The sequence below is a fragment of the Adiantum capillus-veneris genome, chromosome 20 (assembly GCF_014529385.1).
Source record: "Adiantum capillus-veneris isolate H3 chromosome 20, ASM1452938v2, whole genome shotgun sequence".
Classification (NCBI taxonomy): Eukaryota; Viridiplantae; Streptophyta; class Polypodiopsida; order Polypodiales; family Pteridaceae; genus Adiantum; species Adiantum capillus-veneris.
In genome coordinates this window covers 98,798,467-98,815,251 of record NC_140950.1, presented here as the reverse complement: position 1 = coordinate 98,815,251, position 16,785 = coordinate 98,798,467, and the positions used below count along the sequence as shown (strand labels likewise).

Below are 16,785 nucleotides of genomic sequence, written 5' to 3'. Positions count from 1 at the left end.
TTTTGTGGTGTGTATGCACTATCAACTACCACATTTTTGTGCTAATTTTTCCGACTTAATGCTTCTTTTAATGCTAAGCTTCATTATGGCTAAGACTGCTCTTGATTTCCGAAGTCATGACAGAAACTTAGTATGCTGAACTTTGTGTTTATGTATGCTCATATGTGTGTGCATGTGGTGTGTGGTGTTTGGGAGCATATGTTTGTACTAGTTCTACACCCACTATTGGGCACTGACGATATTAGTGGGGATGTCGTCATATTTAGTCAATTCTATGCTTAATGGTGTTGATGGCTATATTGTCTTGTGGGTGACTATCATGGGTTTATACCTTGCACTTTCTCTAAGGGTGAATCTGAGCTTATCCTGGATCCAGCTAGGTATATACATACATACGTACACACATACATGGATGACTACTGTATGAGTCTATATCTTGCACTTTCATTTGATAGATCTGGGCTTATCTTTGGACTCATCTAGGTAGGTATATGTATATTTATATATATACTCTTTTAAGTCTTTGGGGGCCTACTCCAACTTATATACCCTTTTAAGTTTTTGGGGGGACTACTCCAACTTGCAAGGACTAATCAAAAAGTTGCAAAGATTTAAAACCAAGAGCAGGAGAGGTTCTTTTAATTAAGCTTTGAACTGTGATTGACACTGCTTGATGGTGATGCTCAATCCACATTTTTTTCCTTGATGTAAGCTCATTTTGTCTGCATACAGATCTCACCCTCTGCCCATTTTCAACAAGAACTCGGCCTTGACAGTCTGGACACAGTGGAGCTGGTGATGGCTTTTGAGGAGGAATTCTCGCTAGAAATTCCCGACAGTGAAGCAGACAAAATCGACTCGTGTGCTGCTGCCATTGACTACATTGCTTCCAATCCTAAAGCAAAGTAGTATACTTTAAATATGATCCGAGTCATTAGGCCCGTTGAAGAGGGATTCCTCTTGTAATTTTGCATGTGAAAGGTCAGGTTATTTTGCTTACACAAACAAAGAGATATGCATAGACGTTCCTGTTTTCAATAAGATTACTTTTCTGATGAGAACCCTTTCTAAGCTAGCTGATGAGTTTTTGAATCATCTTGTCTTCCTTCAGAACTTAACATTTGAGGCATGCTTATTGCATGCATCCAGATGTAAGTAACCGGTATGTTTGAATTTTTTTTAAACCGTTTGTCGATTACGGTAGTAGAAGGCGGCATCTGTAAGGGCATAGTGCCATTTTGAAGGTTAAGGTCGCAATGCATATGAAAGCGAACTGTTATTGAGCGCTACGACCTATGAAAAGAAGACTTACAACAAAGTTTCTTTTATGAGTGTGTTTTGAGAACATGATCTCATTCGTTTCTCGTATTTTGCACGCCATTTATATTTACACTTCACGTCTTCCATAGAATTGGTTATGCAACCGAGTGCTGATATATAATTAAAAAATTACAAGTGCAGTTAAAGGCCTGGTTTCATCTTTGTATTTTTCGCAGATATTTCTCGTGAAGTAAAATAGAGCTGGACATCATTTGACAAATGTATCGTTCTGAGTATTTTACCCTTTGTCAATTTATCAATTGCCTTGCTGTTCAGTTCCACATATATGTCAGTCAGCTCTTTGCCATCTTGAATTGCTTCTGTGTTGGACATTGATGTTCTTTTATTCTTCTGTCTTGATGTATGTGTGATGTGCCATTCTTGGTTTGAGGGCTGTGCCAGGCTTGCCCCTGATTTGTATTTCACAATCCCTGCTTGTTGTACACATGCCATCCGTCAAGAGTGTTGTGCAGTTTTTATCTTCCCCCTCTCGTATGCAGGCCTAAGTTTTTCGTAAGATCTGATCAAGAGGCAGCAGACGTGGAGGTAACCTTGGATGTCCATTGACGCAGAGGTGGGATTTGCGAGTTGGAGATGACGTCAGTGTTTGTTTGGGTGCTGCTCATGGTTGCATGTGAGCATTTTCTTCCTCGCGGAGTTTGAAGGTTCTTAAACCTCGCTTTCATTTGTGTTCATGATGCATGACTTTGGTCTCATAATTACTAATGGGGGAAGCCTACAATTGGTTTGTGCACTCGGATTTTTTTTTATGGATATTGCATTGTACATGATCATAGTCCTCGACAGGGGGAAGCCTGTTTGCTTTTGGTAAGAGCATGCTTGTACAAGCGGGTCGATAAGCTTAAAAGCACCTAGTATGTTTTTTCCTAGTTGAACCGTTTTTGGCCTACATTAGGCCTTAATAATTTAGCAATTGTGGACACACACTTTTCTTATCCTCATATGAATGCCACAGTAAAAAAATTGCGAGTTTCCAATATGAAGCTTTAAACTACTGTGTTTAAGGTAGCCTTGAGCTAATTGCCAAGCGTATGGCTCCTTAGCTAGAGATAGACATGTCACAAGAATTCAATGACATCGATTAGTGTTTCTTAGATTCTCTAATATTAGAGAAGCAACATTGAGTATTTTATGATGCTTGTTGGTTTCAACATTGATACAAAGCTAAGAATATGGTAGTGGTCATGCAAAGTTTCTTAGAAAACTTGATGAAGCATAAATCTAGTACTTTCAACACTTGTGTAAACATGTGTTGATGAACTGAAACAGATAGTCCTATGATTAGGTGGTGGGTTGCTATCATGCTCTTGGGCCCAAATGACTTGTTTTACTCGATACATTCTCTATAATCAACTTGATTATATGATGAGATTTCTAATGAGGTCCGCAATTCAAATCTCTCTCTCAAGTGTGGTATATTGTTTGTTCCATATCTGTCTTGAATGACATGGCTTGAATTCAAGACTGATTGGATAGGTCTCTTGAGATTGTTCTGACATTTCTTTTTATTCTTCTTCTTGTAGGGGTCTCTTGGGATCGATTCTGTGATGTTTACAAATTCTCTTAAATCTTTCTTTTGTCTACATATAACTTTTCTCTCTTCCCTTGGATGCATGGATTGGGGCAGAAATGCGATGTTAGTTCTATGTTATTAGCACTATTCAAGAGGCCTTTTTGTAAGAAACATTCTTCAATAGGATTGTGCAATGGTGACAAAATGAGTGGTTTATGTTTGCCATACCTCAAATAGTTCACAAACCATCAAGCCCCAAAAATTAAAGGGATTGATGTTTGTCTAGTAAAATGCGTAAACTTTTTGGCTAATCCTGGTGGTGTAACAAGCTCGCCGTTAGAAATCAAGTCCAATAATTTTTTTTTGTCTTGAAAGAATTATAAAGTAGATGGAGCCCCATAATAAACGAAAACATAAGTATGATACACAGGAATAATATTTCACTTGTAATTTGCGATCAACTTATTAATGAGCGCTATAAAATAGGCCTAAACGAGGAACCAAGCCTAGAGAAGGAAAGCCAAAATTTGCATGAAGATGCATCTAGTTTGGGGCCATAAGATAGGCCTAATAACATGTAACTAACCTGAGCATAAGCAGTGAATAGAAAGGAAATGAACTTTGTCTTACCATTTCCATAACTCATTGACTTGTGGCATAATCTCTTCTTGTTGTGACAAAAAAGACTCTATAAGGAGGTTTGCTAGGAGGAGAGCTTTTTGGATGAGCTAAGTTGTATAGCCATCTTCGCCTTGAGAAGGAGTAAGTTCCCACTCAGTAAAAATGGAAGCATGGTCACCAAGAAACAATCTGAAAGATAAATTTTCTTGGGGCTAGTTAGTGTTAAGACGACAGTTGTGATTAATTACGTTGTAGAATCTTTGACATAGACAGAATAGGGTTTTTTATTGTATGCACTGAGAAATTTCTCCTTATGTGAAAATGCAGTTGGATGTAGTGTGGACACCTTCCATTTTGGTCTAGGTGGGGAGTACACATCTAAAGAGATCAATGCATTTTTGGTGAGTCATGGGATAAAACACAAATGCAAAGTGCAATATACCCCTTAATAACATGTTGGTGCTGAGAGAAAAAATAGACCTATTATGGAGATGGTGCAATCTATGGTTAAAATTGTTAGGAATAAAACGTCTTATGTGTGATATGCCTCCTAAATGATGCAATATGTGCACGATAGTTTAAGTTGTTGGGAGATTCAACTATCATGGTCGTTTGTTGGCACTAGTGGAGGCAGTCACTAATGCATCATTTCGATGTTTAACTACAAAAATGTGGCCTTGAATCTCGCGCCACAAGTAGAATTTTTCTATTATGAGGACCCTCGAGTCTTTCCACGTTTTGTGTGCTTCCACGTTTGTCTGCTCATTGTCCGCACACGATAGAGAGGAAAAGAGAGACACAAAGGGCTTTTCTGTGACAATGTCGGGCATACCTGAGGAGGCTTTGGAACCTTTTCACACTCATATGAGGAGGCTAAATCCAAATTTGAGAGGGATAATCACACTAAAAATCTCATATTATATCTTAAAATTTCATCATTTGAACCGGCTTAAGAACCTTCTCACCTAGATTTGAGCCAGCCATTTTCATTTTGAGCGGGCTTTGGATAAAGCGAACCTATCTTTTCCCGAGCCCTGGTCGGGACTCACAGCCTCTCTCTCTCTCTCTCTCCCCCCCCATAGACGCCTTGTTGCATGGACTTCCAAAGTCCTTTAAAAACATAGAAATAGTCCATTTTTATTGGAGATCTTTTATGTGTTCCTTTCATGAGTCTTTCTCTTCCTATTTGAGATATCCATCTCCATCCTCCCCATCTCTACTATTATCACCAACCTGGTATCACAGCCATGTCATCCTCCATAGCTCAACTACAGATGGCCTCGACTTGAAGCAAGGCAGAGGAGATTACCATCTCAGCACCTACTGGTGAGCACGAACGCCATGGGCACACGTTTTGCATGTTGCCCGTTGTATGACCTTTGTCCTTAATCAAGGGCTCTTTTGGGATGACGTTGTTTGGCATCTCTTCAATGCTTGAATCATTATAGATTTACATATTATGCTTTGGATGCTGGTGGTAGTAAACAAAATTAATCAAAGCTATTGTTGATTATTGAGGTTAGTAAATCAATCTCCATTGCATATCAAGTTGATCTCCTTTCTCAAATCGAAAAAATTGGCCATGATTAATGTGAATGGCTCATAATTTGCCATTAAGTTCTAACAATTCTTTCATTAATTCACGATTTCAAGTAAACTATTTTTCTTGTAAGCCCATGTTCCCACTTGTCAATTGCTTGAATTTGAGTGTTCATCTTCAACATCTTCAATTGCAGCCATTGAATTATCAGTGTTGGTACTGACAATGGGATATTGAATTGGTGATATCTTTGCTGATGTTTAGAGAATTTGCATGGAAAAATTACACCATATCAAATATGAAGCCGAAGATCAAGTTGATAAGTGCAACAATTCAACGCGATGGAAACTAGATGACTTTGGTTTGTTTTTGTGAAGCTTTATCTATGCATCTCTTCAAGTAAAACAAGAGAAGAAAAATAATTTTGTGCACGCATATTTGTTGTTCACAAATTATTAGCTATTGTCCAATCAATAAATGTAATGGGTATAGACACTGCTTATGCATGTGCATAAGGTAAGACCATCCTACCTGTTTATGTATGATGTCCATGGTTGAGTCTATGTTTTTTGTCCCATTCTCATTATCTTCAGGGTGACGTACACATACCTTATGTTATCCAAGGGGAGCTTCGACTCGTATTATCGAATTGTTCGTTATTAAAAGTCTCTTCCACATGTTTTCTTTCAGCTTGTTAGATGTCTATGTCTACTGTTGTTATTTTTATGGGGGAATTGTGAGGAATAAAACCTCCTATGTGTGGTATGCCTCCGAAATCATGCAATATGTGCACCACAGTTTAAGTGGTCGGGCATGGGCTTAAAAAGTCCTTTAAGAACACTATATTAGTCCTTTTATTGGTGATCTTTTATTGTGTGTGTATATCTCTCTCCCTTTGAGGCCCTATCTCCATCCTCCCCATCTCCATTGGCATCACCAACAAAAAAACTCCTTAAAGAACATTGTATTAGTCCTTTTTTTACTGGAGATATTTTATTGTGTATGTATATCTCTCTCCCTCTGATGGAGATCTCCATCCTCCCCATCTCTATTGGTATCACCAACAAAAACCAACCGTTGCCACATGCATTTTGGCTTGAGGCTATCGTGTGTTATGTGCATGCACTTAATAGATCATCTACGCAATCTATCACTCCATATGGAGCTTGGCATGGCAAGAAGCCATCTATTGGTCACTTGTGTGTATTTGGTTGCTCGATTTATGCTTTAGGGCCTAAGCAACAACCAAAAAAACTTACAAAAAAAACTAGATGATATTCTGTCGAATGTACTTTTGTTGGTTCTAGTTTGAAAAGTAAAGGCAATAGGTAATATCACCTTCTGCTTCACATATGTACATGTTATACACATCCATTAGTTTCAAGTGTTCTTGGTTGCAAAAATTTAGAGAGAGAGAGAGAGAGAGAGAGAGAGAGAGAGAGAGAGAGAGAGAGAGAGAGAGAGAGAGAAATTTCCCTTTGGAGAATCTTGCCTCTTGCTACCTCTGGTTCACTATGGGAATAGCTCTTGGAGTGAAAACAACTTTGGTTCCAAGATGGTGGGAGTTGCCTCTAAGCAAGATAATGGCTTTTGCTTCATGTGGGGATCTTACTTTTCTTGAGAATCTCGCTAGAGCCTTAGTGGAAAGCCACCCTTGTGAGATAAGGCATAAGATGTTATGCCTTAGAGGGGAGCAAACCTACGGGAATGGGGAATACTCCAGGTGTCCACTAAGGGCTACCACATATGAGTGTATAATGGGGGAGTTTGGGTTTAAGGGAAAAAAGATATTTTTGAAAATGAAGAGTCCCACATAATATGGCAATTTTATCGCTTATAGGTGACATCTCCCTATTACTACTAATGTGTCTTCAAGGGGGAAATGTGAAACCTCACATCAAGACTTTTCCCAATTGTAAGGAACTTTAAAAACCGGTGGCATCTAAAAAAATTTGCTAGTGAGAATACCCCCCAAGATGTCGCTCTAATGTTTTTTGAGGAGCTTATTAGTTGGAATCTGAACGGATACCTTAGAGTAGAGAAAAGGTGCTGTTCCATGTTTGAGCTTCAAAGGAAATGTGAGGGAACGACATCTGGATGAAGACTGATATTTTTTTTCTTGAAAGTGTGGAGAGAGAGAAATAGTTTTCGTCCCAGGCACTGCCGACTTGTTGTGGATCGCTCTCGTTGCTAAGCTCGGCAGGAGGCAGAAACTCTCTCTCTCTCTCTCTCTCTCTCTCTCTCTCTGTGTGTGCGTCCGCAAGGATGACACAGGTCACCTGCAACAGCGGAGCCAACCAAGCATCAGGAGCCAAAATGCACAGAGGTAGGCAGGAAGGGGTCAGCAGCGAGGCAGGAGCATGAGCGCAGGAGACCTCTCTCTCTCTCTCTCAACTGCGTGGTGCTGTTCGGGCTGATGACGGAGTGCGAGCTAGGCGAAATAAACAGCAATGGGACTCCGCAGCGCATTAGCATTGCGAGGCAGAGGAGCGGTGTGCCAGGGGTTGCTCTGTGGGTCTCACTTACGCATTTGCATGGCTTAATGCTAGCCTTGCCGATGAGGGGCGCTCATGGAGCAAGCAGGCTACGAGGATAGGGTCATTTGCATTACTGGAGTTGCAGGAGTGGGCGATGGTCTGGGCGAAGGATGTACGGTCAAGAGCGGTGACACCGAGAGTTGCAGAAATGGGCGAGGGAGCAGAGCAGTCGCGCGAAGCAAGGGGAATTGGATGGCAGCAGTTACAATCGCGCGAAGCAAGGGGAAGTGGATGGCAGCAATCGCGCGAAGCAGGGGGACTCGTGCGGATGGCACTGACAGCAAGAGGGCGGCGTCGACAACAGCAAGGTGTGGGAGTTGTTTTTTTTTTAATAAATAGAAGTCCAGAGCGGTATTAAAAACCTGATTGAAGAGAGATTTCAAATATGTCCGCAATCCTCAACCAAATATAGGATGTGACCTCAAACACACGACCTCCTCCTTTCCAAAGATAGGGTTTTCTTGTTGGGGGGAGGCTAAATAAAACCCATTAAGGTGCTATTTAGCAAGGATGCACACACTTATTAATAGCAAAATAATTAGTTTTTAATTGAGTGAGCTAATTTCATCCAAATGAAAAAATTAAGGGTGTAATAGAATGCAGCTCTCAACAGTTTTAGCAACACATAAATAATACATTTCATGCACATGATTGTAGAAAAAAGTTAGGCATGCAAATAATAGAGAGCTTGGCTAAAATGACACATAAAAAAGATGCAAAACTAATTCTCTTGGGCTCTGGAGTAATGCATAAGGGAAACCATATTGTATATATGACAGAACTCAAAGTGTAACGTTAGGAAAAAAGTGGGGTCCAAGAGGGCCTATTTCACAAGAAGATTTAGAAATTTTCCGTTTTCATGTAGGAAAACGGAGTCTTTTTCAGTGTTTTTCCTACAATGCATAACATCATGAGCTTTCGCTCAAGAGGCACCATATACCTAGCTAGGTACGATTGGGGGCAAGGGACCGCCGGCCCCCCCACCTGGCCGGCGGTCCCCTGCCCCCAATCATACCTAGCTAGGTATATGGTGCCTCCCTCACAAAAGCTCATGATATTGAGGTAAGTCACAATGTGGGAATTATTGTGAGAATTTGTCCAAAACTTCTTGTGTCTTTTTGGCAATGTAAAGAGTCTTTGACACCCTTGCATGCATGGCATAGACCTATTTCCCAAAATCTTACTCACCTCCATTAAGAAGCCATCCTAGATCTCGTCCGCTTGTTAATGGTAATATTGTAGAGAACTCTTGATGTGTGTAGCTATCTATCGCTCTGGGGTCCTTGAGTCTCTCTATGCTCACCACCACTCATTGGTGAGTTAATTCCTCTCTAATATCCTATATTTGCTCTCTTGCCATAATCACTTGAGTCTCTCTATGCTCACCACCACTCTTTGGTGAGTTAATTCCTCTCTGATATCCTATATTTTCTCTCTTGTAATTTGATTAGAGAATGTTTTGCATAAACACATAGTTTAATTAGTGTGTAGACTAACTGTTACCATGCTTCATCAGTGCCTCCTTAACTCATTAGATCCATGTGTGAGAGATTGTGTTTAGTGACCATTGTTGCTACCTCCTATTATTGCCGTTGAGCACCTTACAAAGTACCACTTCTTGTGTGCCTATGATAGCTCACTAATTTTCAATGAGAGTTTCCATGCTCTAGCTGCGTTAACAATCCAAGGATTGACAATTTTGTTGGATTATTACGTGTATTATTAGCCCAAGGCTCTACCATCCCCAGGTCCACCTTAAAATATGTAATTTTACAAGTGAGTTCATCAAGAAGGTTCTTTTATTTCAAGAAACTTACACATTTATGTTAGGGAAAGAAGTCTTAAATTCAGTTTTGGAAAAAAAAATCTACAAATTTTAAAGAAATAGGGGTCATTTAATTCATGAAAATATTTAAATTATGCATGAACACACGTGATATAAAGTGTTTTCTAATTGTGGAGGCCTCGTGTCTACCATCTGGTGCTAATGGTAGTGATTAATTGTCATTGGCTCACAAAGATTGATTATGACTGTTGTTAGTACAATTATGATACTTTTTGTGAGTACGCGTGTGCGCGAATGCGTGCATGCACGGTGCGGTGCGATTCATGCGGGGAAGGGGAGAACCACGAGAGTGTGGGTGGAGCAACCTCTAGAGGTGGTCTATGAGGATCTCCTTATTCATATGTATATAATGAATAAGGAAGTGTACACACGGTGGACGAGCGACCAGACACCGGACTCCTGGCAAAGGCACAACGCCTTTATCCCAACAAACTCCCACTTAAAAGCGATGCGCCGATAAGTGAAAACTACTAGCTAAACTACTAGTATGTAATTCGAGAAACTAGGTGAGAGACTTTCTCAACCTATGCCCACTGGCTCACTCAGTCGATCTACATGCAGCCGTATTGGCTCTAGTGGTAGGCGAGCATACGTATTCACACTAGAGCCTGCATGTAAATCCCACAGACAATTGTGTATGGTATGCAAAGCTCCACGAAGCGTCATGCTAGTGTCAATCACCGTATGATTGACAATCCCTCTTGTAACTGATAGGTCGGGCCTCGACATTAACAAGTCGAACATGAGTCGCCCGAACACTGACGAAATCTGTGAAAACCTGGTTGTACTCGCCTCCCCTACTCTATCTGCATGTACTTTATGATTAGGACTACTCATCGCGTATGGATGTGTCAACGCCGACACTGGGATGACTACATCCCTCTCACCCATAGGCGAAACTATGTATCATGGCACCACCTCATGTGCCAACTCATCAGCCTCTAGCATGATCATAACAAAGAACTCCATGTCTGTCATCTCTGTCTGTGTCTTTAGGAAGCAGAACTGCTCTATCTCTACCTGCACAAACTCTAAGAACACCTGATGTGTCTCACTAGAGCACTGTCGCTCTACCTCTATCTCTACAGAGTCTACTTGCACGTCCTGCATAGCTAAATGCTCTGTCTTGTAAGCATGGTGGAGATCACCCTCAAAAGAGACATGTCTTGTCTCTCACTCAAAGCATGCGAGCAACAAAATTGAGATTATGCTGTTTCGAACCTCAGACACATACATAGGATATACCAAGACACTACGGCCTCCTCTGGCAATCACTAATGAACCGCAATGCATTTAGAAATACTGCTCTCTAAGTAGTATCTGACAACCAAAATCTGCTAACTGTCTCACTGAGATCAAGCTCTGTCTTAACTGAGGAACGTCGCGCACATGTCGTAGTGTATATGATGCACCACTGGGCAAAGACAAACAAACATCTTATGCACCCTCTATGTAACATTTAATGGCCTAATAACTTATGTGTAGCAGAAATTAGCATGAACATAGTGGGCATTTCATTAGAATAGATTCCTAATGAGAATTACAAGAGTGCTTGGGTGGAGAGAGCAACAAAAAGCATAACACCTAGTTAGATAGCATCGACAATACTTTCAAAAGAGAGAGAAATTAAGCTATTGACAACAGTTGAGGACCGGATTTTCATGGAGCCGGTCCCCCCTCCAAAAGGCTTTGTATTATGGTTTCTCCCATCAAGAGAGACATTGTACAATACAATTCTTTGTGTTCCTTCAAGACTAGCTAGTGCAATGAAGATGGAAACTTCATGCACTAAGCAAAACACTTAACAAACACAGCTTGAATTATCCCCGTTCTCAGACCCAAGACCTCACACACCTTCGAAGATGGTGAGAGCTAGCAGGGTATGAGAGTAGATTGAGAGGAAGAAGGAGTATCTTACGAGAAAGATGTACATCTCCTCACATAATCACTCATATGTAGCATAGCTTAGCTTAGTAATTAGCTTGGTAGAGGAGATGAGCATGCATTGAAGCTTGGCTCTTGGTTGGATTTGCATCCACATGCCAAGAGAGTGTTGATGTAGGCTTCTATCTCACAAGCTTGGAGTAGGTGATGAGTTCTCCATTAAAGCTTGGGAAGAGATAGTCTTCTCTTTCTTCACACATTAGCTTTTGTGAGTGTGTGTGTGATAATGCTTTGCAAAAATCAGCCCCTCTCTCTTGGGCGAGCCCTCTTGCTAATTGCTCTTGCTGCAACCTCATTGGCCCTCCCCAAGTCAAGCCAATTACAATAAAGCAGCATAAGTGATAGCCTTCTGACATGTGTCCCCCTTTCCCCTTTTGTGAGAGCTTTAGGTAATTAAATAATTAAACTAAACTCTCATTGGACCCCTTGGGAGACTGCCCAATAGTCTTCTAGGAGACTTAATTCTCATTGGTTTCTTTTATTAAATGTTTTTAAATTAATTAAACTAGATTTACTTTAGCTTAATTCTCATTGGTCCACTTCAAGGGTCATCCAATAGAAATTGGGCACACCTTGTGGGCATCTTGCCTAGGGAGCTGACATGTGTCCCTCATTCCCTTTGTGTAAAGGGAGCCTGTGTGTGTGTGTGTGTGGCTTTCTCTCTCATCCCCTACCTTTAGGGCTCGCCCCCTCCCATGTAGGGATGTGCAAAGACTTTTAGGGCACACACAAAGCATCCAATTTTCCCTAGGGTTGACCTTTGGACACAACCTTAGCATTTTGGAAGTCTTAATGGGCTGAACTTTAGGGTCTTTTTAGCCCATTGTTGCACATGGCTCTTTTGCAGATGGCCCCCACTTTGGATCCCTACTGTGGCTGGTCTGCTAGCTTAACCAATATTCTAGCTTTTTCTCCCCTGGCCTTCCCCACATTAAATGATCAGTTTAATATGAGAAAATCATTTAGGAGAATTAGATATTGATTATTATGACATTACCTCTCTCTTGAAATCATAGTCGTCCTCGACTATGGTGTAGAGAAGATAAAGCAAGTTCATGAGTCCTTTTCTTAGCGGGTAGAGGATCCCTATGTTACCCTACGACATCATTCCACAATGGATGACTAGTCCATTTGGCGCTTGAGAGCCTGAGGTTGCCACAAGCATGTCTGCACATTAGTCCTATCAGTCTTCCATAGTAGAGTGACAAGCTCTACTTGGTGTTTGGGAGACGTCGTCTCCGCAAACTTGATCTAAGCATGCATACTACTTCATTTTTGTGCACAAATAAAGAAAAAGAGAGTCTTATAAGACAAAAATTTTGTTCATTTTTAACATTTTGTACATTTGCTTACTCTTGGGAAGCATTGACGAGGTTTAGGTTATCCTTTAATTGTATGCCTTGCATCCATCTAGCATCTTCAAAAGGATAATTCTTAAACTTAATAAGATATCGTCGGATAGTCTTACCGCCTCTTAGTACCTTGTCTTCATGTCGGAGAATGGACTTAGGCTGCAGTACCTCTTCTTGGTCCTCGATCTCCGGTGGGTCTTCAATAGTTGGTTCTTGAGGTGGCTCTCCTTTGTAAGGCTTTAATAGGCTCACATGAAAAGCATTGTGTATGAGCCAATGATTGGGCAACTTGAGTTGATAGGCCATCTCATTGATTGGCCTAAGAATCTGAAAGGGACCATAGTACCTTTTTGCTAGTTTAGCATAGTACTTTTGATGACCCGTAGGATTCTTGCCCGTTGTGTGCCTTAATCGAGCCTTGGGAAACTTTAACAAGACCCAATCGTTTTCTTTAAAGGCTTGGGCTCTTCTGTGCTTGTCAGCAGCAGCCTTTTGCCTTTGCTGTGAGATAGAGATAGCATCCTTAATCTTTTGGAAAGATTCTTGTAGGTCTCGGCTATACTCATCTGCAACGAAGATCTTCCCATGTACCTTAAGTAGCAAGGGACTTTTTGATCTTCCCTCAATTACCTCGAAAGGTGATTTTCCCGTGGAAGTATGTACAGTGTTATTGTAAGCATACTCCACTAAGGGTAAGTACTTCTCCCATTGGGATCTTTGATCTACTTCTGTTACATAGGCTTTTAGTAGATCGAGAATGGTTAGGTTAGCTATTTCACTTTGGCCATCAGTTTGTGGATGATAGGCCGAAGAGAAGTTTAGACTTGTTCCTAAATTCTCAAAGAGACCCTTCCAGAAATTACTGGTCATTCTAGGATCTCTATCCGACACTATGGACATGGGCAAGCCATGGTACTTGAAAATTTGTGAAATAAAGAGGGTTGCCATTTGATGGGCTTTGATAGTCTTTTTGACAGGTATAAAATGAGCTTGTTTACTAAACCTGTCTACCTTCGTCCATATTCCCGTATTCCCATGGATAGACTTAGGCAATCCAAAGATAAAATCCATGGATATGCTCTCCCATGGTGAATTAGGGATTGGCAAGGGTTGAAGCAATCCAAGTTGCTTCCCTCTATCAAATTTTGTCTTTTGGCATACCACACATTTGGAAACATACTCTTGTATGTTCACTTTCATGGTAGGCCAATAGAAATATGTTTCAATTCCCTTTAAGGTAGACTGAATCCCTCTATGCCCCGCATAAGGTGGAGCATGAGATTCATACATTACTTTCTCACGTAGTGAGTTAGTAACGCATAGTCTATTACCATAGAGAAGATAACCATCTTGTAAAGTAAATGGTTCTTCTTTCTTCCCTAATGCAAGGGCTGAAATCACATCTCTAAAATCGGGATCAATAGCATACTCATCTATCATTGAAGATAGATCATTGTGAGTTGCTATGGAAACCGCATTCACTCTCGGCCGTCTTGAGAGTGCATCAGCTACTTGATTATGCTTGCCAACAATGTGAGCAATATGAAAATGAAATTGCGAAAGGAAATTTGCCCACCTCATTTGTTTGTCCGAGAGCTTGGTCTGCGTCATGAAGTACTTAAGACTTTGGTGATCCGTTCGCAGAATGAAAGGAGTCCCCAATAAATAGTGCTTCCATGAGTCTAAGGCATGTAGAACTGCAAGGAGTTCCTTTTCGTATATGCCTAGAGCTTGCTCAACAGGGTCGAGCCTTCGACTCTCATAGCCTATGGCGTGCCCTTCTTGGAGCAAAACAGCTCCAAGGCAATCACCACAAGCATCGCATTGGACCTCAAATGGTTTTGAGAGATCCGGTAGTGTAAGCACAGGTTGAGAGATAAGCTTTTCTTTAAGCTTTTCGAAAGCATTGTTCTCCTTAGCAGACCATGTATACTTAACGCTTTTCTTGGTTAGGTCATGTAATGGTCCCGCAATTTGTGAGAACTTTTCTATGAAGCGTCTATAGTATGCACACATACCTATGAAGCTTCTTAGTTCATGAAGATTCCTTGGTTTAGGCCATCCTTTTATTACCTCTAACTTGGACGGATCCATTTGGATGCCATCTTGAGAGATAATGTGACCTAAATACTGAATCTCTTGCAAGAAAAATTCACTTTTCTTTCGATTAACATAAAGTTTATTCTCTCTTAAAACTTGAAATATTACCTGGAGGTGTTGCTTGTGTTCCTCTAATGAATTAGAGTAGATGATAATATCATCAAAGAACACTCCAGTGAAGGTTCGATGAGGCCTGAACAGCTTCTCCATCAAGCGGTTGAATGTGGCTGGTGCATTGGTCAAGCCAAAAGGCATGACAATGTATTCGTAAAGACCAAATGTAGTACGAAATACGGTCTTTACAATGTCTTGATCAACTATCCTTATTTGATGATAGCCACTTTTTAGGTGAACCCTACTGAAGTAGGTCGATCCTTGTAGCTTATCAAATAGGTCTTCTACCCGTGGAACGGGAAACCTATTCTTGATAGTGATCCTATTTAGTGCTCTATAGTCGACACACATACGATATGTGCCGTCTTTCTTTTGCACTAATAGCACAGGTGAGAAAAATGGAGATGAGCTTGGCCTAACCATACCCTTCTCAACTAACTCATGCACTTGCTGCATAATCTCCTCTTGTTGAGCTTGAGAAACTCTATAAGGAGGTTTATTAGGCGGTGAACTTCCTGGAAGAAGTTCAATTGCATGGTCATCATTACCTCATTTAGGAGGTAGCTCACAAGGGATGTCGTCAGTAAAAACATCTTGAAACCCCTTGAGAAAATTGGATAACTCTAGTTCCTTTTGGTTGCTTTTATTTTCTTTTGCTAAAGCATTAGGTTCATTTTGAGAGTCTTTAACAAAAATCATGTACACGGAAATAGAGCTCTTTATTGACTTGTTGAAAGCTGGTGTATGTACAATGGGGATGGTGTTACCCATTTCCTTAGCATCTATATACATGTCTTTTTCCCTGAACTTAAAGGAGATTCTCCTTTCAGGAAATTTAACATCGGCAGCCAAGCGGTCAAACCATGGTGCCCCTAGGATTACATCCTCATGCTTGAGAGGAGAGATAAAGAAGTCCTCTTTGTCCACATAGCCTTGGACATGAAGCCTCAATTTCCCGATTAAGGGAGTGACTGAAGCTTTTTGCCCCTTGAAGGCACTGTCTGCGGGTAGGACATCTCCCATCTCGTAGGATTGTATTCCTAGCTTGGTGGCCAACTCTATAGATATAAAATTGTGAGTAGAACCAGGGTCAAAGAGAATAAAAGCATCATGTTCTCTTACCTTTCCCCAAGCATGGCATAGAGGAGATCCTTTGTGGTGAGTCTGGTGAGTCTCCTCCTCTTGGATTTCAACCAAGGAAGCTCTAGGAGGATCTTGGCGGTTATTCTTTTGGGGACAAGCGCGGTATGCATGCCCTTGTTCGCCGCACTTGAAACACCGGTTATCCTTACGATAACGCTCAAGCTCTTCAGGAGAGATTTTATTCGTACCTTTGTAAACTCCCTTCTCTTTAGCTTTGTTGGAGTTGCCCTTAGGAGACTTTTGGACATTGTCCTTCCCTTTAGGCTCATTGGAACCCTTGTTTTCCGGGGGCTTATTATTCCTTTTTGCCCCCGTTTGGAAATTGATTTGAGAGGCGACCATAGTGTGGTGTATTACCGCCGATATGGTACGTGGTCTTTGGGAGTTGACATACTCCGCCATTTCTTCGGTTAAGCCCGACAAAATTGTTGCTTTTGCTCTCCAAAATCCAACTTTTTGAAGACAGTGGCTTTGAGTTGTAGGTCCCAAAACTTGTCTACATATTTGTGGATAGATTCATTGGGAGAGAGCTTTAAGCTTCGCCATTCGGTGAGTACTTTGTCTTTGGCATTGGTGGCCAAAAACTGCTTCATAATGGAAGCTCTTAAAGCTTTCCATGTTCGTGGAGCTTCACCGTTGGCTCGTAGGCTAGACCACCATTGTTTGGCGGACTTTTGAAAGTGCATAGCTACATGGCGTAGCTTAGAGGACTCCGTGAAGCCCTCATCTCCAAA

General features: G+C 41.1%; 1 protein-coding gene across 1 annotated transcript in view; it reads left to right on the top strand.

Moving 5' to 3' along the window:
* LOC147432976 (acyl carrier protein 2, mitochondrial-like) overlaps positions 1-1,061 on the top strand; it is a 39,130-nt gene extending 38,069 nt beyond the window's left edge. The window contains exon 2 of the mRNA XM_086492721.1: positions 733-1,061. Within this exon, the coding sequence (XP_086348847.1) occupies positions 733-909 (177 nt within the window). The 3' untranslated portion in view covers positions 910-1,061. The remainder of the gene's footprint in view (positions 1-732) is intronic.
* The last annotated feature ends 15,724 nt before the right edge of the window (positions 1,062-16,785 follow it).